This window comes from Pyxicephalus adspersus, chromosome 10 (assembly GCF_032062135.1).
Source record: "Pyxicephalus adspersus chromosome 10, UCB_Pads_2.0, whole genome shotgun sequence".
NCBI classification, from domain to species: domain Eukaryota; kingdom Metazoa; phylum Chordata; class Amphibia; order Anura; family Pyxicephalidae; genus Pyxicephalus; species Pyxicephalus adspersus.
In genome coordinates, this window is record NC_092867.1 from 28,016,281 (window position 1) to 28,040,208 (window position 23,928).

General features: G+C 35.1%; 1 protein-coding gene across 3 annotated transcripts in view; it reads right to left on the minus strand.

Annotated features, from left to right (window-relative positions):
• LOC140338838 (protocadherin-15-like) overlaps nucleotides 1–23,928 on the minus strand; it is a 548,986-nt gene that overhangs the window by 262,341 nt on the left and 262,717 nt on the right. For all 3 annotated transcript variants that reach the window (XM_072423159.1, XM_072423158.1, XM_072423157.1), the window contains 2 exons: nucleotides 11,314–11,422; nucleotides 5,376–5,488 (listed from right to left, as the gene is read on the minus strand). In XM_072423159.1, coding sequence (XP_072279260.1) covers nucleotides 5,376–5,488; nucleotides 11,314–11,422 — 222 coding nt within the window. The remainder of the gene's footprint in view (nucleotides 1–5,375; nucleotides 5,489–11,313; nucleotides 11,423–23,928) is intronic.

A 23,928-nucleotide genomic window follows, 5' to 3' on the forward strand; every position in this document is an offset into this window, starting at 1 on the left:
GGGAGAAGGTGAGTATTTTTTTTTTTCGATCGACGCTGGATCATCGCAGCGGGGATCAGGTAAGTGAGGGAATTTAGACAGTGAGAAAAGTTTGGGTTTATCGATTTTTGCAAAATTGATAGACCCGAACCAAGGTCGGGTTTACCGGCCAGGTGGTTAAGTTATATCTGACCATGTTTCAAAGATAGAACTAATATACATGCCTTGAGAGAAGATGACAGACGTTTTCACACTTTTAGGAATAAGAAGCTTTTTTGGTATAACTGGCTTATTGGATTTTGAAACAGTATTGTACAGTATTGTACTATAAAGTATTTATTTAAACAGGTGTCATGGTTTTATTTTGGCGGATTGATACCTTAGCTTATTATAGCCTTGGCCCCACACAAAATAGTAATTTCAATCTAATAATGATGGTAAAATTCTCTGTTCATAGCATAAAGGATTAATAAAACAGACAGAACATCTTTGGACACATAATTGATTTTACTCTGTATTCATGCAGCTACATATTACAATGTTCGACCACAAGAGAAATTATACTGTTGCACTAAAGTAATGACTAGTCATGTTTTATACTCAGAAATAATAATTTATATATCAACCTTTCTTTTTAAAATAGTTTTGAACATGGGCAAATCAAAATTAAGAAAAAAACAACATCAACATTGATCTACAAATTTAAGTTTTTCATAAACTACACTGCTCAACAAATTGAGAGAACACTAAAATTACATATCAGATTTCAATGATTGAAATGTTTAGATTATAAATCTTCAGTGATCTACATTGGACCTGATTTATCAAAGCTATCCAAGACTGGAAAAGATGGACTATAATGGATGAACCTGGGGGATCCAGCAAACCAGAAATAGATCTAGTCCAGAACTAAAAACATTTGCCAAATAGCAAATTATTTAAAAAATCAATTCCAGGTTTTATGGATCACTCAGGTTCACACATAATATGCTATCTTTTCCAGTCTTGGAGAGCTTATTAATCATCATCAAATGTGTATAATCCCCACATGCCTGTATGCACTCATTACATATTATGGGCATGCTTCTGATGGGATGCCAGACTAGACTACCTGCGCAATCTGAGTGGGCTTCAGGTACCACTTCAAGCTATTATACCCATACAAGTAAAAGAGAGAGAAATGGTCTATGGTAAGACTATCACTTCTTTGTGGTTGCTTTTCGGTTACTCCTCCTGTCCATCTGTTGTTGCATTTATTTGCACCACAGCAGGTGGAACTGATCCACCATTACTTACAGTGGCTTCCGAAAGTATTCAGAGCCCCTTCACTTTTATCATTTTTTATAATGCTGCTGCACTCGTTTACATTTTTTTTCTCATTAATCTATAATCAGTACCTCATAATTGCAAAATGAAAACAGAATTTTAGCAAATATCCCAATAGCATAATTGGTAAGCCCTCATTTAACTTTTAGTGCTTGGGGATCGTGCACAGGAGGATTCCCATGACTGCATTGCAGGTACTCCTCCTATAATGATTTCCTCTATCTTACGATGGGTCCACAAAATCGGTTCGCCGAAATTTTGCAGATACATTGGAAGTTTGAGGAAATTTTCGCAAGAATGTCAAAGGCATTCTCGCTAATCCCTAGCCATCAAAGAGGAAGAGGGCCTTATTCCTACAATATGACCCCAGCATCGTAGTGGTCTGTGGGCAGGGAGCTTATTGGAATCTGAGAGCCCCTTTAATAAGGGGAATCCTGTGTATCCAACCCCACTTTTTTGGGCAATAAGTACATGGGTACATAGTAACACAGTAAGGGTTAAATCAGGCAATTTTTGGCAAGTGCCCTAAAATGTCCATACTCTTAATTTTTACATCTTTATCTGAATCTTTGTGACAAACTCCCCCGAAAAGCCTATAGAGGCAAAACACATCGGAAGTTAAGACTCTTTACTGCCTTATTGGACTTTTACAAAAAAAAATATAGTATATACGGTTCTCATTCTGTTATGTCACGCTTTATGTTCACTATATTATTGATGTATAACAAGTAAAATTTGGTATTTTAGCACAAAACTGTGGTCCTCAAAACCATCTTGTTCTTTCTAAACTCATTTATGAGATTTCTTTTTCTTTCCTGCCCAGCCAATCCAGCCAATGCCTGTTGTCAGGTATCAATGACCGCATATAGGTCAATATAGGTAGGCTTGGTGTTCAGTCGAACATCAGTCATTTGGCCAAAAATTAATAATGACCTAATATTTGGTGATCAGATTTAGCACAGAGCTGGATTCTTTGAAACTGCATATTTGCACAAGCTAATCTGGCCTACAGCCATTGACAGCTAACAATGCCCACCAGCTGCATTGGCTGTGTTTATGCCATACCTGTCAATTTTAGCTATTCTGATCCAAGACCAGAATAGCTTAAAATCAATTCAGAATTGACTGTAATTGGAATGATCCTATCGCCACTGGAATTTGTACGGTGCATTGAATCATCATTGTGTTGAGAGATCCAATTCTGCTTTAACTTACACTTTATAGATAAAAAAAAAGTAATTAAAATGTGAGGGACTGCTGAGCAACATTTGTTCTATGTACCTTTCCTAGCCTTTATAGATCACTCCCTATGTCTTGTGTGAGTGTGCACTCTTTCACATTAATGACATATATTTTCATTTAATGGTCCCTTGCCATGCTACGTCAAAGCAAAACTGGAACCATTCAATTATTTACCCATTAATGAGTAGAGCTTCCATCTGGTTCTTTGGTTTATAGAGAAAATTCTTTTATTTCAAATTGGAATGTTGCCATTTCTTTTAAATAACAACTTATGATGTTCTGAGACTAAAAGCATTACATTTATGAGGATTCTTTTCTACAAATAACAAAATATTACAGAATACTGTGCATAAGTGGTTGTTAGTGTCTTCTATATTTGAGGGACCATAAAGCATGAAGAAGTACATGAACCATAACGACATTTGGGCTGATTTGCAAATGTATAATTCTCATTCATAAAATTGTGTGGATATTCTTTTTATTTACTCAGACATGTGAAGCAAATTAGTGTCCACTTCAGGAACCTAGTAATGTGCAGATGTATTCTATACCATTTGATCAAATAAATTAAGTAATAGTCATGTAAGTTGAGTGAAGATTCAAAACTCATTTAGTAAACTAGCTTAATTGCCTTAAAATATATATTTACAGATGTATCTATCTTTTAAGGTAAAATACATGCACAGGGGCATTAGGGCCATTGGTTCTTATTCTTGCTACGTGGATCCATTTCTGCTTTTTTAGGTTAACTGATAGACAGCATCTAGAAATGAAACAAACGCAAAACAGCATATCTAAAAAGGCATACCCCAGCAGAGAAAGTAAAAAGTGTACTTTTTCATTTCTGCCATAATGTCTACATTTTACTTTATAAATAGCATAGTCAGGAGAGTGTAATGAAAAGAATGGACATGTTTTTTTTTACTAATTTCCATTTCTCTCTAATTATTTGAAAATAAATTAGGTGGAAGATAAGGTAAAAACAATTACACCCATGTACATAGATCCTAAAAAAATACTTTTAGAAAGCCACAGAAACCACATTAGCAACTATTTTTCCATACCTTGTCTGTCACAATTTTTTGTGTATTATATATTCTACTGCGCTAACCTTTATTTCCTAGACAGAAAAATCACATACAACAGCTATAATCCTTTAAAGCATCAATAGCAGGATGGCCCAATGGATAGAATTCTTGCCATGCAGCAAGAATCTCTGCCCCTGTGTTTCTTCCCCAAATCAAAAATATACTAGTAATTTAATGGGCTTACCTCCAGAAAAGCGGTCTCAGACTTTGTTAAAAAATGACATTTTATTGAGAATTCTGAGGGGTAGTGGACTCTGTAAATTGCTGTATATGTTGGTACTTTTTAACTAATGATAATATATACAAATATTAACCACCTTGCAGTTAAGCCCGACCTTCGCTCGGGCAAAAAAAAACTGCAAGGATGGTTAAGCCCGAGATTTTGTACATCCATACTTACCTGGTCCCCCTGTGCTCATCCAGCGTCGTCCTCCATCGATCATCGTCCGCCGATCTCTCCAGCGTCGGGTGCCTTCGTCGGGTGACAGCGGGACCGGTAAGAAGCCGGCCGGCATCTTGTGTTCCGCCGGCCGGCATCCTGTGTTCCGCCCGCCGGCATCCTGTGATCCGCCGGGCCAGCGGAACACAAGATGCCGGCCGGCGGAACACAAGATGCCGGCCGGCATCTTACCTGGACCCGCTCATCGTCCCACGTCGTCCTCGTTCCAGCGCCGGATGATCTCTGCAGGGAGAAGCCGTCCGGCGAGAAAAAAAAAACCGGACGGCTCCTCCCTGCGTGCGTGATGACGTCGGCGCGTGTGCGGGAAATTCAAATTGAAACTCATTCATTTTGTATTGGATTCAATACAAACTCCTGTATTGAATCCAATACAAAATGATTCAAATAAATACAAAGTATATAATTGGTAAATTCAAACTGTCATTTTGTATTGGATTGGATACAAACTTGCGTATCCAATCCAATACAAAAAAAAAAAAAAAAATAAAAGTAAATAACTTGGAAATTCAAATTTATATTTTGTATTTGATTGGATACAAACTTGCGTATCTAATCCAATACAAAATAATTCAAATAATTACAAAGTATATACCTGGTAAATTCAAACTGTCATTTTGTATTGGATTGGATACAAACTCCAGCATCCAATCCAATACAAGAAAATAAAAAAAAATAAAATAAAAGTAAATAACTTGGAAATTCAAATTCTTATTTTGTATTGGATTGGATACAAACTCCCGTATCCAATCAAATACAAAATAATTCAAAACAAACTCCAATAAATACAGAATCAAAGTTTTAAAAATTGCCACACTAGGGAGGTGTTTTAGAATAATATAGTACTTTACAATATACAGAGTTACTGCTTTTTCAGTATTTATGATTTGTTTACATTGCTGATTTTTGTGTTTTTCCTTTAATTTTATTAAAAGTAATTTTTTTTTTTTACATGATTGTGTGTTTCAAACATTTTTTATATTCATATTATCTACTAGAACCCTTGTTCGGACATATTTCTGTAAGTTACAGGTCTACAATTTAAAAAAAAATTTCATGAAAAACAGTGGATCACTTTTGGTACAGAAATCTAGACCTCAGTGTAACGCTCAGGAGGTTAAATAGTTTTCCTTCACTGATGTTTGTAAACCACACAGCAGCATTTCAGGAAACTATGCAGCTTCTAAAATGATAACTGTACTTAAATAAGTAATACTGAACTTAATTCTCTCCCAGGACCATCACAGGGCAATAATTATTCAGTTAGAAATTAAAAATGTTACCTTAATAACCAAATCAAATTTCTGGTGCAAATCTCTATTTACTGGCTTCAGAAGTGTGAGCACAGCAGTGGTATTATTCATATGGAAATATTCAGTGTAATCCTCAGGAGTGCCTAGAATAGAAGAAAGAGTTTTGAACATCTAATTGACAAAGAACAAAAATAATGATTGTTTATAGCCTAGCACCTTATGTATGTGTGATGCTGCTTTCATTTGATTTTAAATGAGCCAATAAATGCATTCATTTCAGTACACTGTTCATAAAAAATGCAAGATAGCTTAAAAGAAGCAGAACTTAATATGATCAGGGACCAACTTCATTGCATATGATACCAACAGTTCAATACTGTCTCTGCTTTTAATAACCTATCAAACATTTTGTTGCGCAATAGATAGAGTCTTATTCATTTTATAACTGAGTGAATGACATTTTTCCTGGGGATTACCTATGAAATATTAAACCAAAAACACAAAAGATTCAGAAATATAAAAGAATAAGCAAAATGATATAGGATGGCTTGCCATTTATATTGGTGGATGTTAAAATAAGCATAGTGTCACGCTAGGTTTATAGTAAGAAAGTGTTAACCTTTATAAGTTCAGTTAAAATAAAAACAAAATAGTCAAACATGTTGGGGTAACAAAACGTTTAGTTTTATTGTAAGAAATAGCTCAAACTGCCTGTTATAATTAATCATGGGTTTAGGCTTCATGTAGCACACTTTTCTCTTAGATGCCTATATTACTGTTACATTAGCTAAAGGATACACAGAAGTAACAGACATAGCTTATAATGCAGAAAGTCATCAATCATAAATAGGGTTGTCCATAAACAGCTCATTACATAGCAATGTGTTCAATTTTAAATTAACCATTGTTATTGGACTAGTGAAGTGTACAATTTTAGTGAACAGAGTACTGACCGGCAGCAGCAGCAGGAGGCGGCGGTGGGCCCTGAGACAGAGCATGGACAGCATTGGTAACTTGCTTCTAGAGCGGGTGTAGTGCATCGTCAATGCCACCCCAAGGTGTGTAATGCAAATATATGAAATTTGTGACTAAACGTAGAAGGGCCAAACTAAGATGTTTTGTGCGCAAGCACTGTTGCTGTGGTCTGTGATGCCTGAAGCGGTAGGAAGGTAAACGATATTGCTAGTTTGCATCATGGAGCAAACAAATACTGTTAATGATCAAGAGACAGAATGTTCCTCCGTAACAGCTGAAAAGAAAATTGCCAGTCTTGTTTCAGATGCAGCTTTTGATAAATCAGGTGAAGATTTACAAAATTCTGCTGAGGTCAAAGTGGTTGAAGAAACTTTAGACAGTGGTGGGACAGAAGTTGTAGAAGAAATTACTGTTGTATCTACTTTATCTACTTTATACTTTGTATCTACTTTTCCCTTGCGGCAGAGGAATCTAAAGTTGACGTCCTAACTACATTGGAATCTGGTGAAGAGGGGCAGGCTGAAATAAGTGTCCCTGTTTCATGTGAAGTTCAGACTGCTGAAAGTATTACTGTGGAAGATGCTTTAGTGCTGGCTGAGGTGCAGGCTGATGAATGTGTCCCTGTGTGGACTGGGGAAAAGTTTGTGCTTACTGAAGCCCAAGCCATAGGATGGGATCCTGTTTCAGTTGAGTCTGAAGATGAAGAGAATGAAGGGACAAACAATTAAGAGGTTGAGACCATCACATATTTTGACAGTGTAGAAGCTGTAGCTCCTGGAGACATTGGTGAATATGAAGTGGTTAGGACTGTAGAGGCTCCAACTATTGATGAATGTGAAGAGGCTGAGGCTTCCCCTCACATGCACAATGTAGGGACCATAGCTATTGGGGACATTGAATGTGAAGTGGTTAAAGCCATCACTTATGTGGGAAAGAGGCTGAAACTGTCCCCTACATAGGAAATGTAGAGGCTGCCACAGTTTGTGACTTTGGTTAAAATAAAGACTCTGAGGTAAATGTTGCTGCAGCTAAAGAAAATCAGGCTGCACCTAGTAAAGTCTTTGAGGGACCTGAAGAAGTTATAATCAATGACAACAGTTCACAATTAGAAGATGGTGCTGCTGGGAAAATTATTGTGGAAGTGAAGACTTAAAGAGGGATGGGAAACCTGAAGCCTCTAAATCCAACCAAAAATAAAGAGAAATGTGTAAAGAAAACTTTCCAATGTAAGCTGTGTGGCCATACTTGTCCCAGAGGCTCAAATCTTGATGGTCACTTGCAGAGGCACATAAGAACTCATTCTGGGGAGAAGCTGTATGAATGCTACATTTGTCATGTTTGGTTTATACAGGGTGGATTGAAGTTTACGACGACAGCAACCATGTACTTCCCAAAGGCGCCTATCAAAAGGTTCAATAAGAATGTCGATTGTGTTCCTGCTCCAGGATCGTATAATGTAAAAATGGCGAGATGGTCCCAAGGGACCCGTGTCATTTGAGAAATCTCAAAGGTTTAGAGAAAAAGAAAAAGGTTCTAATGGTGAAGGTCAAGCAGACACAGAGAGTTAAATTACAACAGGAGATGGCCGTGGAGAAATTTATCATGGAACTAGAGCAAGAACATCATCAGAGGGCAGAAGAGATTGTAAAGCAAGAAAAATTCTTCAAGCCGAAAATGCAGAGCTTAAAAAGTGCAAAGGGAGAAACCTGGACAAAAGCAGAAAGTGCCGTCCAAGCAAGAAGGTTCAACCAAATAGTAAAGATACCAGAGACAACTTGGTCCAGAGCACCAGGTCTCTAAAAAAAGAAAGTTTAGTGTGTTTGTTTGTTGGTCTTGACTTAGAAATAAGTTTCAATTCCACAAAACTTTCTTTGAGAAATGCACACATTGGTTAAGGCTATTCTTGCTTTACCTCGTATTATTAAAAGCATGTTTAAATTTTGAATAAGACATAGAGTTAGGTATATAAAGATTTGGACAGTGACAATTTTTTTTCTAATTTTGGATCTGTACATTACCACAATTTATTTTAAATGACACAACTCAGATGCAGTTGGCGAGACCTGAAATTCTGCCTATTTACAATTTTTGAGAGTGCAACTCCAACTGTGGAGTCAACATGATTTTAACATTTAAGAAACAAATTTTACATAACAGATACATATAAATAAGCATGAGGGGCCTAAAACAAGTAAATTATACTGCAGAAATAACTACTGTCAATGGTCACTGACAAGTCACTTAGGTTCATAAATAGAACAGTTAGGTAAATATTTGGGCAGAGACAACTTTTTTCTAATTTTGCTTCTGTAGATTACCACAATTAATTTAAATTAAACAACTCAGATTCAGTTGAACTGCAGACTTTCAGCTTTAATTCAGTGGGTTGAACAAAAAGATTGCATAAAAATGTGAGGAACTAAAGCCTTTTTTAACAGAATCTCTTCATTTCTGGGGCTCAAAAGTTATTGGACAAATTAAAAATCTGAAAATAAAATAAAAACCCTTTGCTGGCAATGACAGCCTGTAGTCTTGAACTCATGAACATCACCAGATGATGGGTTTCTTCCTTTTTTATGCTCTGCCAGGCCTTTACTGCAGCGGCTTTCAGTTGCTGTTTGTTTGTGAGCTTTTCTGTCTGAAGTTTAGTCTTCAACAGGTGAAATTCATGCTCAGTTGGGTGACTGACTTGGCCATTTAGGAATTTTCAACTTCTTTGCTTTAATAAACTCCTCGGTTGCTTTGGCTTTATGTTTTGGGTCATTGTCCATCTGTATTATGAAACGCCTCCTAATCAATTTGACTGCAATTAGCTTGATTTGAGCAGGCAGCATGTCTCTGAACACCTCAGAATTAATTTGGCTGCTTCTGTCCTGTGTCACATCATCGGTAAACACGAGTGTCCCAGTGCCGCTGGCAGCCATGCACGGCCAAGCCATCACACTGCCTCTGCCATGTTTTAGAGATGATGTGGTATGCTTTAGATAATGACCTGTTCAACGCCTTCTCCATACTTTTTTCTTGCCATCATTCTGGTAAAGGTTGACTTGCACCTTGCAGTGCACCCTCTGTATTTACTTTCATGCAGTCTTCTCCTTATGGTAGACTTGGATATCGATACGCCTACTTCCTGCAGAGTGTTGTTCACTTGGTTGGCTGTTGTGAAGGGGTTTCTCTTCACCATGGAAATTATTCAGCGATCATCCACCACTGTTGTCTTCCATGGACATCCAGGTCTTTTGACGTTGCTGAGTTCACCAGTGCTTTGTTTCTATCTCATGATGTACCAAACTGTAGATTTTACCACTCCTAATATTGTAGCAATTTGCTCGGATGGGTTTTTTCTGTTTTTGCAGTTTAAGGATGGCTTGTTTCACCTGCATGCAGAGCTCCTTTGACCACATGTTGTTTGTTCACAGCAAAATCTTCCACATACAAGCACCCCCTTTCAAATCAACTCCAGGCCTTTTATCTGCTTAATTGATATTGACATAATGAAGGAATAGCCACCACACCAGCCCATGAAATCGCCTTTGAGTCAATTGTCCAAATCCTCTTGAGCTCTTGAAATGAAGTGATTGAGTTCACCTCCATCTGAGTTGTTTCATTTAAAATTAATTATGGTATTGTACAGAACCAAAATTAGAAAAAAATTGTCTCTGTCCAAATATTTATGGACCTAACTCTACTTCCATCAATCATTTACTCTTTCACTTGAACTATCAAAATATCTATTCAGTTTTAATATATAGTTTGCTGAACAACTAGATCAAGTGCTCTGCATGTGGGAGGAACAATTAAACGTTATAAACCTCTGCATACTATTTTCTATGATTGACGTACATAGAAAAGGTGTCTTGGCTTTATAATGAAGTACCTATCAAGAATACAATAGAAAAAATATAATATATTTAGAGGTAAAACTTATGGCTTTTAAAAGTTTTAGGATTAAAACATATTTTTACATTTCATCATAACAATCCCAACAGTGGATTGTACTGTTCCTTATACCGTACATTTTATTTATTTGACATAATGAGCCTGATTTATTAAAGCTCTCCAAGACTTGAGAAGATAGACTATCATTGGGAACCTGGGGGAACCAGCAAACCTGGAATGGATTTCTTAAAAAAAATTTGCTATTAAAGTTACCAAATGTTTTAATCTTAAACCAGATCCATTCCAAGTTTGCTGGATTTCTTGGGGTCTCCAATGAAAGTCTCCATTCTCCGGTGGAGAATTGGAGAAAATAAATCAGGCTCAATAGGAACGTTAAAAGTGGTGGATCAATAAAAGGCTTCAGTGGTGTTTCAGTGGCGCTGCAAAAAATACAAGTAGCAGAAGTCACAGAAGAACATTCATCCAAAGTTGGGTGTTAATTGATGGTATCACAAAATACTAACCTTGATTGTTATCCATGAGCTCCAAACGTTTGATAATGCTATTGTTTATTAGGATATGCAATTAGTGTTTTTTAATAAATAATTACTACACTAAGCACACACTGTTTTGCTTAAGTCGAAACTTTGAAAAAAATCAACAAAAAACTAATCAAGTAGGTGATTTATGTCTAGTCGGTACCTAACTTCAAGGAATGAGGCAGTACTTTACAAATTGCATTGTTGATGGAAATGAATCTGTTTTGGTACCTAACTTCAAGGGATGAGGCAGTACCTTAAAAACTGCACTGTTGATGTAAATGAATATGTTAGATTCTGTACTATTTGAGAATCATGTTTAATACAAAATAATTGTTTTGCCAAAAAACCCTGTCTTTGGACTATATTTACTTTGATGTTATATTAATTTCCAGGGTTGGCTAAAAAATAATCTTTCACTGTCAGAATGAACATATTACTTTAACAAACTATTCCATCTCTGTCTCCAAAAATCTCCCGAATCTCAAATAACTTGTTATTTCAGCCATTAGGGTCCATGATAAAGATAAAAAATACAAACCCATGAAAAAACTTCACAAATTTTATTTACCCACCAACAAGGATAGAAAAGAGTATGCCAGGCCGGTCAGAGATTGGTTGAATATTCCGATCTTGGTCTTCAGCTTTTATAGATGGGGTGACATTGACAGGATTCACTCTTGCCTAAGAGTAAGTAAAAAAAATGTTAAATGTTCAAAAAAAATTGTAGTCTGTTCTGGTTTCTTAATTGCAAACAACAATTTAACAATAATAATTTTCTATAATTTGTTAGTCATTATATTATACAATATAATACAGTTAGGGTAAGTTGAATATTTAATTTCATTAACCATATGCCTATACATTGCAGTTATTACTTACTGGGCTGATAGTCACTTATATGACTATATAAGTGGTCTGTAAATTCTTACATCCTCATCATCTCCTTAGAGGTAATTATATTTGTTGAACAGCAATAAGTCTTGTAAGAGCAAGTAAGAGTTCAAGTTTCACTGAAGCCTAAGTACAAGGAGGTTATTTAATATAAACTAAAGCACACAATAATATATTAGGGATGTAATGCTGAACAGTTGAATTTCAAAGGTCCATAAATCTAGGTTAGATAGTAATCCAACAAATGCACTAACTGCCATGTCATGGGATTAATATCTAAAACTGCTAAACACTAATACACTTAAAACAGTTTTATGCATTTTGAAGCATATAGTAATGTGACAAACGTAAATCCTCCTTCAATTTTAAGGTTTTACACATTAGGACGTAATAAAATGTAAAAAAGATTTGACCCTAGAATACTTTGCCAAACCTTCTGCTTTTTTAGAGGTGTTAACATTTGTTGATGATGAATAATTAAGTGCATTAGATTAGCAACACCTGGATGTTACTTATCCTCCTAATTCTTTATGTAAGTAGCAAAGGTGTAGTACATGTGTGTGCATGTGCTTAGTAGCAAAGGTGTAGTACATCTGTGTAGTACAGATTGATTCTGCATTTTGACTGAGTTTATTTGAAATAAACAATGTGTAATAGTTGACTTTGTCCAGGAGGAAATTAACACCTAAAGTTCTTTGGTTTGTTATTAAGACATGTACATATTTTTGTTTTTGAAAATCAGTGCTGTATTATATAGTATTAGCTGTCAGCACCCCTGTAATATCTGGACCCTAATGATCCAAAAGTCTCTGGTCATTGCATCATTTAGGCAGAAATAAACCTCCCCAAAAAAACACACACCTTTTATCCCGCAGGTCCGTCAATCCGTTAGGAGGTTTCTTTGCTTGGGTCCCGCGTCGTCCCTGTATCCATCTTCGGCCCTGCGCAGAGAAAGCGTCAGGCGCCAATGTCTTCTGACGGTGCATGCGTCAGTGCGGGCAGGAAAATCAGCAGGAAATTCGGATAATTTTGTATTGGATAAAATATATATTTATTATACATGCTACTGTACAGTTATAATATATGCTTAACTATTCTTTTATTTATTTTTTTAACAGATTTTTGTGTTATTTTATTTAAAGTTTATTAATAAATATTAGACATTTTTCGGTGAGTTATGCATAAGAATTATAGGCCTACAATGTAAAATAAATTTCCATGCAAAAAAATGTAATGCTTTTTGCGTGGAAATACAGAGAGATTTAGAAGGCTAGGGGAGTTAAGGAAAGGGCTCCTTCTGCGCATGCCCAAAAGAAGGGGGAACCAGGAGCCTTTCCGGGATGCTTGATGAAGGTATCCTGGGAGGCTTTGCGCTCCTATTCACCACATCGATCAAGACATAGAGGGGAAGTACTGCACCCTTTTTTTAATACAAAGGGAAATTCACTTAAAATAAATAAATAAATAAAAAGTTTTCTTTAAATAAAAGGGTCTACCCTTTAATGTAAAGTAAACTTTTGCCGTTTAGGTCCGTTTTAAAGTTCTTTAAAGCAACTCTGTTGATAAAATTAGAAAAACAAGAAAGATGTGTCCTTTGCAAAAGTAATGTTTTATTTGCAGCTTACTAGATTTTTTAGGTCCCTCCCACTAACCTCGTAATGTATATTATGCATGCTTATGTTTCTGTTGAAGATTATGGGAAATAAATTCAAATAACAGTAAAGGCCTGACTTAATCTTTCACAAACTAAAGACAAAGATAAAAAAAATTGACAGTCTGCAGTGAAAAATTTAGGATTTCAATTTTTTTTTATTTTTGGGTCATAAACCATCTAGTCTTTGCAAGGATGTTTTTGACCTTTTTTGTGTACAACATTGTGTGTATCATCATTATATAGTTGCCAACATGGTAGGGTCAGTGGTTGGCACTCTGGCCTTTGCAGCACTAGGTCCCAGGTTCAAATCTAGGCCAGGACACTTCGGCAAGGAGTTTCTGCAAAGAGGAAACTTCATTGAGGATTCATCTGGAGTTTGCCTTTTTTTTAAAAAAACATATTTTTAAACACAATTTCGCAAAGTCGAATTCCATGTTTTTATATATATATATATATATATATATATATATATATATATATACCGGTATATATATATATTTTGGGTCGAATATAGGGACAACCCGAATTCGAACACCAACACTATTATTGACATATAACTATGACATTAGATTGTGAGCCCCTTTGAGAGACAGTTAGTAATAGACTTAATTCAAATTAACACATATGTCTCATATCAATACACACATACACCAAAATGCTCATTGTAAAAAGCAATGTACATACTCCTAGCAAAACCTGCTGTGGTAATGAAGTTAGTCATCTGTATAAATACATCAGAGCAAACAATTTAAAATCTCTTCCAAAGAAAAGTCTCTATAAAAAAAGGCAGAATGTTTGCCAGGGTTAAACAACAGGCCAATGTTCTTCTATCTTTAATTCTCCAATTGCTGTAATGGGAAAATACAGGATTAAAAGTGATTATTACCCTACAAAAAATCTTGAATATATGGCCCACCAAGTATGGTGTAATAAAAAAAAAAAAGAAAAAAAGTGTTTTGTATACAGCATATTCCATGTCCCTTTCTGTGGCCGTACCTGCCTTAAAATAAGAAAATAAAATTGGCCTAACTAAACGTTGATTTGTCCTCGCTGTTATTTACCCACAATTATCTAATACAGCTAGGGCTATATCTCTCATAAAGTGACCTAATTAGGAACCTACTGCCTAATTGATGCCCAAGGACATCACATCACGTCCTAAATACCTAAGAAAAATAAAAAAGTTGGATTACTACTTTGACAATTAAACTAATGTTAAAATTACCACCTACTATACATTTCCATTTTGTATAAGGGATTAAAATGAACCTGTAATTTTCCCATGCAGGCCAAGCAACAGGTTCACATAAAGTGCACATCTATGCTAATGTGCTCTGTTGCTACTCTGGTTGCCAGAAGAGAAGATTAACACTCCAGTACTTCCAGGAATGGGAAGTATGTGACTTGCTCCTCCTTATTCCATGTGACAGCCTTAGGCACCTAAGTATTCATTTGTTAAGCATCTGTGCTGTTAAATGGGGCTCATTTATGCTCCAGGCCACAACTAATAGCTTACATTGAATTTCTTGAACAGAGTGGCAAAGGATCAAAGGGAAGGTAAGCACAAACTTGTGGAGGTGGTGGAGATCAGCATAGTCAAAGCTCAGGTTGAATTCAAAGCTTATCTACAGAAAAAAATTAACCCACTCGCATGCACCACTAATCCACCTAGAGATCACCTAATATGCATTAAACAAAAGTAATTACAGTCTGTTAAGGTATAAAGAAGAAGTACCAACCGTGACCATATAAACTATTTGTGTAAGAGAAAGACACATGTTGAAAGAGCTTGCAGTTTTTTTTAAGAAATAATGAGAAAAGAGATACATAAGGTGGAAAACCTAAAACCTATTGTTAGAGATACAAATCATAGAAAAGAATACAATCCGCCTATATGAAGTTATTTTAGTAATAGAATCATAAGCGGAAAATGTTTCTAAAATAGATGAGTTTTTTATTTTTGGAAAAATAATATATCATGAGAACATTTGTTTAAACAAGGGGTTGATTTACTAATGGAATATATGCTGTTCACTTAGCAAAATTATTATCTTTCAAGAGACTTTTTACTTTGCTTAGCGAATGAGGTGAATACTGACTTTAACCATTCAAAAGCAGTACAGTTTTACTGTATTCTCTAAGCTAATAGAAAATTCCCTTTAAAGTGAAAATTCACATTTACAAGTAAACATCCTAAACCTCATTACTAAATAAACACAAGTTTAATATGCAGTAAAAGTATGCAGTGACACTAGTGTACTTTTTATCACATTTCAGGTAAGATTAGCTATGCTACTGCACAAGTCAATGTAGTTTCCGATACTGTAGTAGTTATTTCATTTTTCCTTTTTAAAAAGACTATTTTGAGGTAATGTTAGAGAGGCTAGTCTCAAAACATGACAATTTCTTTTTTTTTTCTAAAACAATGACTGGAATAAATATCCAAACTGTGAATACTGTGAAGAGAATCTTGCCTCAAGGACACTTATAAATGCAATTTAATATTTTGGCTTTTGCGGTCTAATCAAAAAGTTAGTTCAAAGGTGTATATTGGTATCACCACGTTCTATTACCAAACTTCCTCATTATATTTGATTGATGTTGCCAGTCTATTTCATATGCAGCCTTATTTAATGGGGGATTATAACAGTATTAACAATAACAATATTACTACAACTTAGAATACTAATACTTGAATACCTAGAATACTTTGTCAGAATACCATTATTTTTTAATTTCTCTTTCTGCACAAAAGAGTAAACATTAGCCCATCGTGATAAAAAAAGGAAATTATTTACTTTACTGAATCAAATCTGGTAATTTCCACAAATGTATTTATATATGAATTCTCTTCTCCACTTCCCAGTTCTTGATTGACCAGTCCAGCCAACTTGATTGACCTGGCCTAGAGTGACATAACTCCTGCGCATGAACACAGAAGTTCATTCAGTCCTGGCAGCCCTGGGGACTGCTGGGATAAATGGCACATCCTGGCATCGTATACACAGCTCAGTGTTTTCCCAAAAGAAGTCAGTGATCAGGTAGGTAAGTGTGATGTATTGCAGAAATGACATCAGTTGTTCCTTCTGAATTAATAAAGCTGCCTGAAAACATTTTTTTCATAAATATAGTTCTCCTTTAACAGTAAATATCATTACATTTAGTGCTTGTGCAGGGTAAACCTAAGCTTTTCATTTGAAGCATTTCACTAAGCAACCACAACATTGTTCTTTCAGCTCAATGGGACTGCAACACACATACATAAAGCATTGAGGGGTTCTGGTGTATTACAACATATAGACATAAGGATCTAAAATGGAACTGCGCATGCCTGATATTGTCTCTCTGCTGCGGTGGTAAAGACAAAAGGGAAAGGGTCTTTCCCAAACAGGTAAAAAAAAAATTAAATTAAAAAACAATATATATTTGAAATGTATATAATGTTGAAAATACAGTGATACATCTGCATTAAAACAGTATATTCAATGCAGCAAACACAGAAGGACATTTCTGTTCAATGTGTGTGTTGTAGAATGATGCAGCATGTGGATTTGGGTGTATTTGCATGTTAACCTGTACTGCTTTTTATTTTGAATGGCAATGGAAAGAACTGTAGATTGTGTATTACAGAGCATAACAGTAAATCTTGCATCTTACCACACAATACTGAAAGGTACAGATGTGAAGCCAGTCTAAAAGTTCTATCGTTTGTTCTCCCTTGAGTTCCTGAATGTTTCACGTTACATACAGTACAAAGGTGCTGTTTTAACAAGCAGCAGAAAAAGTTTGTAAATTAGCTCACTGCTGTTTTGAGTTTTTGCAGTAACAAAATACATGAATGTATAGCCTATGCTATTGTATTTTTTGAACTGTGCAAATCGAAAATCTGCACACTACATTTAGCTTTTATTTCTGGTAAATTTAATAGGGAAAGCAAAGTTGTCATGGATACTAGAAAAGATCATGGCTTATATAAGTTTCTACAAAACTGCACCTGTTGTAAACAGATGTTGTGTTGTAGGCGTTGGAGTCCAAACTGTTAGTGAGCTATTATGACCATTATGAAAGAAATTTCAGAATCACATCTTGGCCTCATTATGCTTAAATCTATAAATAATCTTCCAGGGCATTTTACACACCAACAGTGTAAAGAATTTACAAACTAATATCTAACAAACACAAGCAGCAATTTGGTAAATTAGTGCTCAAAGATGTATTCATTCTATTGAAATATATCTCCATCAATGGTCAATTCAACAGATGCAGACACAGGAATAATAACCTCATAGAAGTTCAGCAGTAGAGTGTGCAATACAAGGCTGTGGTCAACCACAATTCTGACATGGCTCATAGGGTTTGATTTATTAAAGCTCCCCAGGGCTGATGAGGGTACACTTTTATCAGTGAAGCTGGAATGGATTTCTTTAAAGTCATTTGCTACTTACTAGGAAATGTCTTAGATCCTGGAGCAGAACCAATCCAGGTCTGCTGGATCACTAAGCTTCACTGATAAAAGTGTATTCCCTCCAGCCTTGGAGAGCTTTAATAAATCATGTCCTATGAGCCATGTCAGAATTGTGGTTGACCACAGTTTTGTATTGCACACTCTACTGTACTCTCAACCTCTCTTGTTTAACCAAAAGGTAGTTTTTGGAAACTATTACAGCGTAGTTCCTGGAAGTAATATGTCTCTTGTGGCCATGTTGTTGTTTTTCGTCCTCTGGGGTAGGAGCTGCATCATTGCTGCAAAGTCCAACAGAGGCAAATGCATTGACTTGCAGGTCAATTTGCTGCTCCCGGGCACATAGCAGCAGTTAGCGATGAGCTTGAGACAGGCTAAACCTGTGGTTTTCCACAACAATTGTGAAAGCACCCTACGTGTTACTTTAGGCCCCCGTGGTTTTACTGTGGAGATTTTACTTCCTGTCTAGGTAAACACCATCACTAGTACACTAATACACACATTCATTGACGTCAAATCTACATAAATTAGTTTTTTTTCTTTCCTTTCTATACAGTGTGATTTTGTAGCTCTTCACCAGCCAGTCTTCCTTACATACTAGACAGGTAAAGATGCATACATTAGTCAATATTTTCATGTGGCAAATGGAAGAACGGTTAAAAAAAAAAACAAAATGTACAAAAGGTATTGAGTTCACTCCAGTTGCTGGAAAAAACTTCCTATTAATGATCATGATTCCCCATTATAATTATCATCTAAAGATCATTGTAAATTGCTGTACATCACAAAATTGCTGTACAACATTATTTAAAAATAATGCCTGCAGCCTAGAATGAGACATTACATTTTTTTGCAACAATAATAACATTTAAAGAGCAGTAATACACATCAATTAAATTTTATTGTTATATGTTATTTTTTATTTATTTTGTGTAAGTATATATTACCTTTTAAACTAAAAGGTTTATTCTGGCTATAAAATTTTGTTCTCTAAGAGCCTACAATATGCAATTTGAAAAATGCTCTGAAACAAAATGTATAACCAGTATTCAAAGAGAAACAGCTTGTTTGTGTTTAGCCTTGAAGCTTATCCAAGGTCCCCTGAAAAATCAAAGGGTTGCATAGGAGGTTTGACGAGCTCTGATGCTCAAGCTGCCTAGGAGCAACTTTAAGTCATGGTGTTATGGAGTTTAACTCCTCTGATTCAGATGAAAGAATCTCTTAGTTGTATTAGAAGTGTGAACTAATCATCAACAATGTTCCGCTGTTGCCAAAAATAGAAGAGAATTTGCTGTTGAGTGAAGAAGAACAGAGGCTGGAGCTCGCTTTCCATAAACACAAATTTGCTAAAGAAATATTTTACATGATATTTTTTTTAAGAATGATCTTATTGTCAATAATCCTCAATAATGATCGCCTAAAGCATGTTTACACAACAGCTCCTTAAAAGACAAAAAAATATTATATTTCCACAACACATCCTTATAACAGAAAGAAATCTCTGTTCTAACCTTCCCCACAATGCAGTCTGATTTCTCTTGCCTTCTCCATAGTATTAACCAAATAAAAAAAGCATGCAGCATTAAAAAGAAGTGAACCTCTTATCAGAGGTAAAAAAGCCAAGGCTTATTTTACATATATGGGATTTATACCAAAGAAATGTCAGATAAACTAACCATTTGGGCTCTCTTTAAACAGCAAGGGTCAAAAATAAATTAAAAAACAGTATTTAGATATGTGTTAAAGCTTTTAATCCCTTTTGAGAAAACTGAAATTGTTTTGTTCTAAAGAATTCTGCTTTATACATTCTGATATTTAGGTGAAAAGGACTTACACACAGTGTTAGCATTTGTTTATTGGTTTACTAAAGAAGATATTCTGCTATGTGCAGAAAAATCTTTGCCCCCAATAGCTTGTTTTAGATATTTTTAGTTTTGACAAATACCTTTTTTATTCCCAACTGTTGTTAGAAGATGAGATTCGTATTTATTTGAGATTTGTGATTTATTTATTTCTTAGTATTTTGATATATTCTCCAGCATATAGGTGTACATGTTATAAATATTTAAACTGATATGTTTTGTATTATAAAATATAATTTTAACTTTGCTTCTAAAGATAGATTTTCCAGATACAAAATATGAAATAAAGCATTTTTATTATTTATCGAAGTTAACCACAACTGCAGCTTTTCTCGTCATCCACGCACAGCTGAAAAGATTACTGGTTTCAAAGTGCATCATATAAAAGTTGTATTAAGTTCCATGCATTCTTCATAGGAATGATTCAGAAAGGATTCTGCCCCAGAAGAATAGTCATGAAGTTGAATTTATTTTAGGTAAAGTAGAGCTATGAAATAGGAAATATGCTTAAAGCAAAATGCTGATAAGACTCTATTGTGTAAACATTTCTGCTAAATGTCAACCATTCAAAGATCCACAACTAATTTTCAATGACATTTTATATGAAATGACTGTAGCTTTCCACTGGGCCATTTTCAAGAATGTATCCATGGTTGCAGTATTTTATCATGTGTCAAAATATAAAGAAAAAGAAATTGTTACATTCTTACACTAAAGCCTTTGGAAAGTCAGTTAAGGGGAATCTAGTATGTCGATATTACACAAAAAATACAGATGCTTAAGAATAAATAATTTCATTATTTTAATAATATTTAAAGCAATTATTATTTTTTTAATATCCCCAAAAGAGAATACACATTAGCTACAGAATGTCTGTGTTTGCATCAATTCTTTTGCATTGTTTAATGAGGTACCCAAGAGACTGTGCAGTGGTATAGTCCTGCCATTTAGTGATGAGCCAAGCAATAAGGAAAAAGGCTCCTTAAAAATGTCCCTTAACCAATATATATAAAAACCGTGTTCCTCCTTACACTAGAGATACAAGTGTCTGCAAGCAGACAAATCACCATGGCTATAAAGGCATAGTTTGCTTTCAACTTGCTGCAATAGTTAAGAGTATATATGAATATCAAAGTATGCACAGATTTATGTTTCAAGACATAAGCAGCACAAATGATGAACAGAAAGTTATAATACGAGGGAAAATTATATTTTGAGATTTATATTTAGTTTTAATTAAAAAAGAAAAGAGCCTTTGGTGCAGGTATTGTTGTACTGCAAAATATAAAAAATAACTACCTAGTACATTATCTGTTGTCTGTCATATCATGTAATTTATTAAAAATTGTTATAGAGGGTGAAGTTATTATAAGTGGGATGCAGGAAAATAAGCATTGTGATAATTAAACTGTCATTTAAAAATGCAATTTCATCATTTTATTTATGATCATAATATAATTATGTGCTAACTGAATTACATCTGAATTTGCATAAATAGGTTTACTTATCTATGGCATAGGCATTAATATTTCTTTGTGTTAGACAATCTTTGCTTTCAGAGGCAATTAAAAATGCTTAACATTCTATCTTTTTTAGCTGAACTTCAGATCCTGATGCAGGTTGGAAAGGGGGAAAAGTTTCAGAACAGAGACCAAAACAGAGGCCTGATTTATTAAAGCTCTCCAAGGCTGGATAGACTATACTTGACATCAGTCAACCTGGATGATTCAGAAAACCTGGAACTGATTTCCTAAAATGAATTTGCTGTTTGTTAGCAAATGTTTTAAGTCTTGGACCAGATCCTTTCTAGGTTTGCTGGATCACCCAGCTTCACAAATTGAAGTGTATCTTCTTCGGTTTTGGAGTGCTTTAATAAATCAAGACCGCCTGCAGTGAACATTACCAGAAAAAATGTGAGTTTAGCTCCATATAAGTTTGAATAATGAATCTATTACCATCAGAAATCAGAATATGTAAAGTTTTGCACCCAGATAAAAAATTAACTCTGACAAGGTAATTATCAAAGGAACAGAGGGCTTGAAAAGTATTTACTGCATTTTGCATTAACCTAAAATGTATAACTTGTTAATTTCTTAAACAGCTTTATCAACATGCACCAAGCCAGTTCCTCTCATTTTCTTTTAATAACACCAAATAAAAATTAATTACCTGTAAATTTGCATCTTTATGATTTCCTGACATTTCCAAGCGTTGCTTCCGAACAAAGTGACATTTTCATGGCAACATAAAACTGACTTATCAATAATTTACACAATAGAGGGACAGTTTCAATATTAAAAATTAGAAGAACAACATATGAAATAACCCTTTGTTGGCAAGAAGAGCATGCAGCAGCAATCCTTTTGACAATACTGAAAGAGACTCCTCTTAAAAAAATCCATTAATATCAAAGTTCTGCTTTTCTTAAGTTATCACTTTTACCAACTGACAAGCTTTTCCATTAATGCTGTCACAGTTTTCTTCACTTAATATATTCAATATTTTAGTGTTTGTTTATTCCTCAATGTTTAAGCTAACTCATCACTCCAGCAAATATTCTTAGGAATACAAGCAGCATGCCATTGGTAAAAGCTGTGTGGTGTTGCTAAAACTGCTTTAAAATACTTAATATCATTTGTAGGGTGTGATACTCTGCTATTTATGGTAAATGTTTCTAAAATTTGTGACAGGTACAGTACATACTTTAATATTTATTCAAACAGGTTGTAGTATGTGTTAGCTTTTGCTTACAATGCCACAAGTAAGCCAAAGCATTTGCCAATGTTTTTTAACCTCAGATAAATGATCACCTCTTCTTTTCTACAAATTTAATTTCCTTTTATGAACCTGATTTATTATCAGCAATTACTCACCATATGGTCAATGCCGTAATTTGCCATAAACTCTTTACACTTGAATTGATTTTTACTGCTACTGTTTTCAGCAGAGGTTGCCACTTGGTTGGCCATCAGCAGCAACAGGCTTGCACTACAGCTGCAATTAGCAAACCTGCTGAAAACCTTGGGATCTTTTTAACAACTGCCACTTTAATAAATGGGACAAACAGGAAAAATGCATTATTTGCATTATTTCCGTATATATATATATACACAACGGTGAACAGGTTATTCACCCTTAAAAAATGAGCCCCATGGCACCCAATTAACTGTAACAGTGCTCTTAACTGTAGCAAGTGCTCTTTGCATAGCAAATTATCACTTTGCAATATAATGCTTATTTACTAGTGAATGTGGTGAAAATCTACTTTGCAAAGTATATCCAGGGAAAACTTTACCAAAGATTGCGGTTTGCAAAAAAATGGATGGCTGAATTCCGCATAGCTTTATAGCCAAAAACTAAGCTATGGTAACAGTGCCATGCAAGGTTAGAATCTACTTTGAGAATGCACCAATGTTTTCTTAAATGGGGGTTATAGGATTGCTCAACACTTAATACAGCTTCTTAATCTGCCTCTAGTCTTCTCTTTTATGTCACTGCTTCTTCTGTCTTTACCCATCGTATAGCTCCACAGATTCCCCCTTTGGTCTCATATTCAGCTAACAACAAATTTGTAAAAGAAAACAATATACAGGACAGCCAAAAAAGGTGAGTGGGTGCAAGTACTTATGAGACTTTTTAATATACATCACATTAGTACAGTACATATTGCAACAGGGCTGTCAAACTTTAATCATCAAGGGACATAAACAGGCTAAGATTTTCATATACACAGGGCAAATGTCTGACTTTTTGTAAACCACAACCTATTTTATTATCAACGTCTCTTACTTAAAATTCTAAAAATACTAAAAAATGTATTGGCTCCCAATAATTTGAGTTAGACAGCCCTGTATTATACCACCATGAGCAAGTAAAAACCTTGAGCTGACCACAAAGAGAACAGTCAATCAGTGAGGACTTGATTTTACAGGGCAAGCTAAAGTGCTGCAGGATGTCCCAATAATTTCTGAACATTCCTCAGTCAAGTTTACAATTATCTTATATGGGGAGAGGCCTGCTTACCAAACAGGGGGCAAAACTCTAGCCAGATTTTTAGCATTTTGTGATTTCTAATGACTATAATTTGCTACACTGATTGCAACCCAAAGTCGACATTGTGGTACATTATTCTTCTGAAAGAAAATCTTTTCCTTAGGTTTAAGTTTAAATGTATATTATTTTTACAGCTAGCATTCTGAAAACAAAAGAGCTCCCACAACAGCAAAATGACATAATTGTCAAAAGAAAAAGGCCAGTTTGGGACCCTCAACATGAGACTGCTTGGAACCATGTCAAAAATGCAATTATAATTATCACA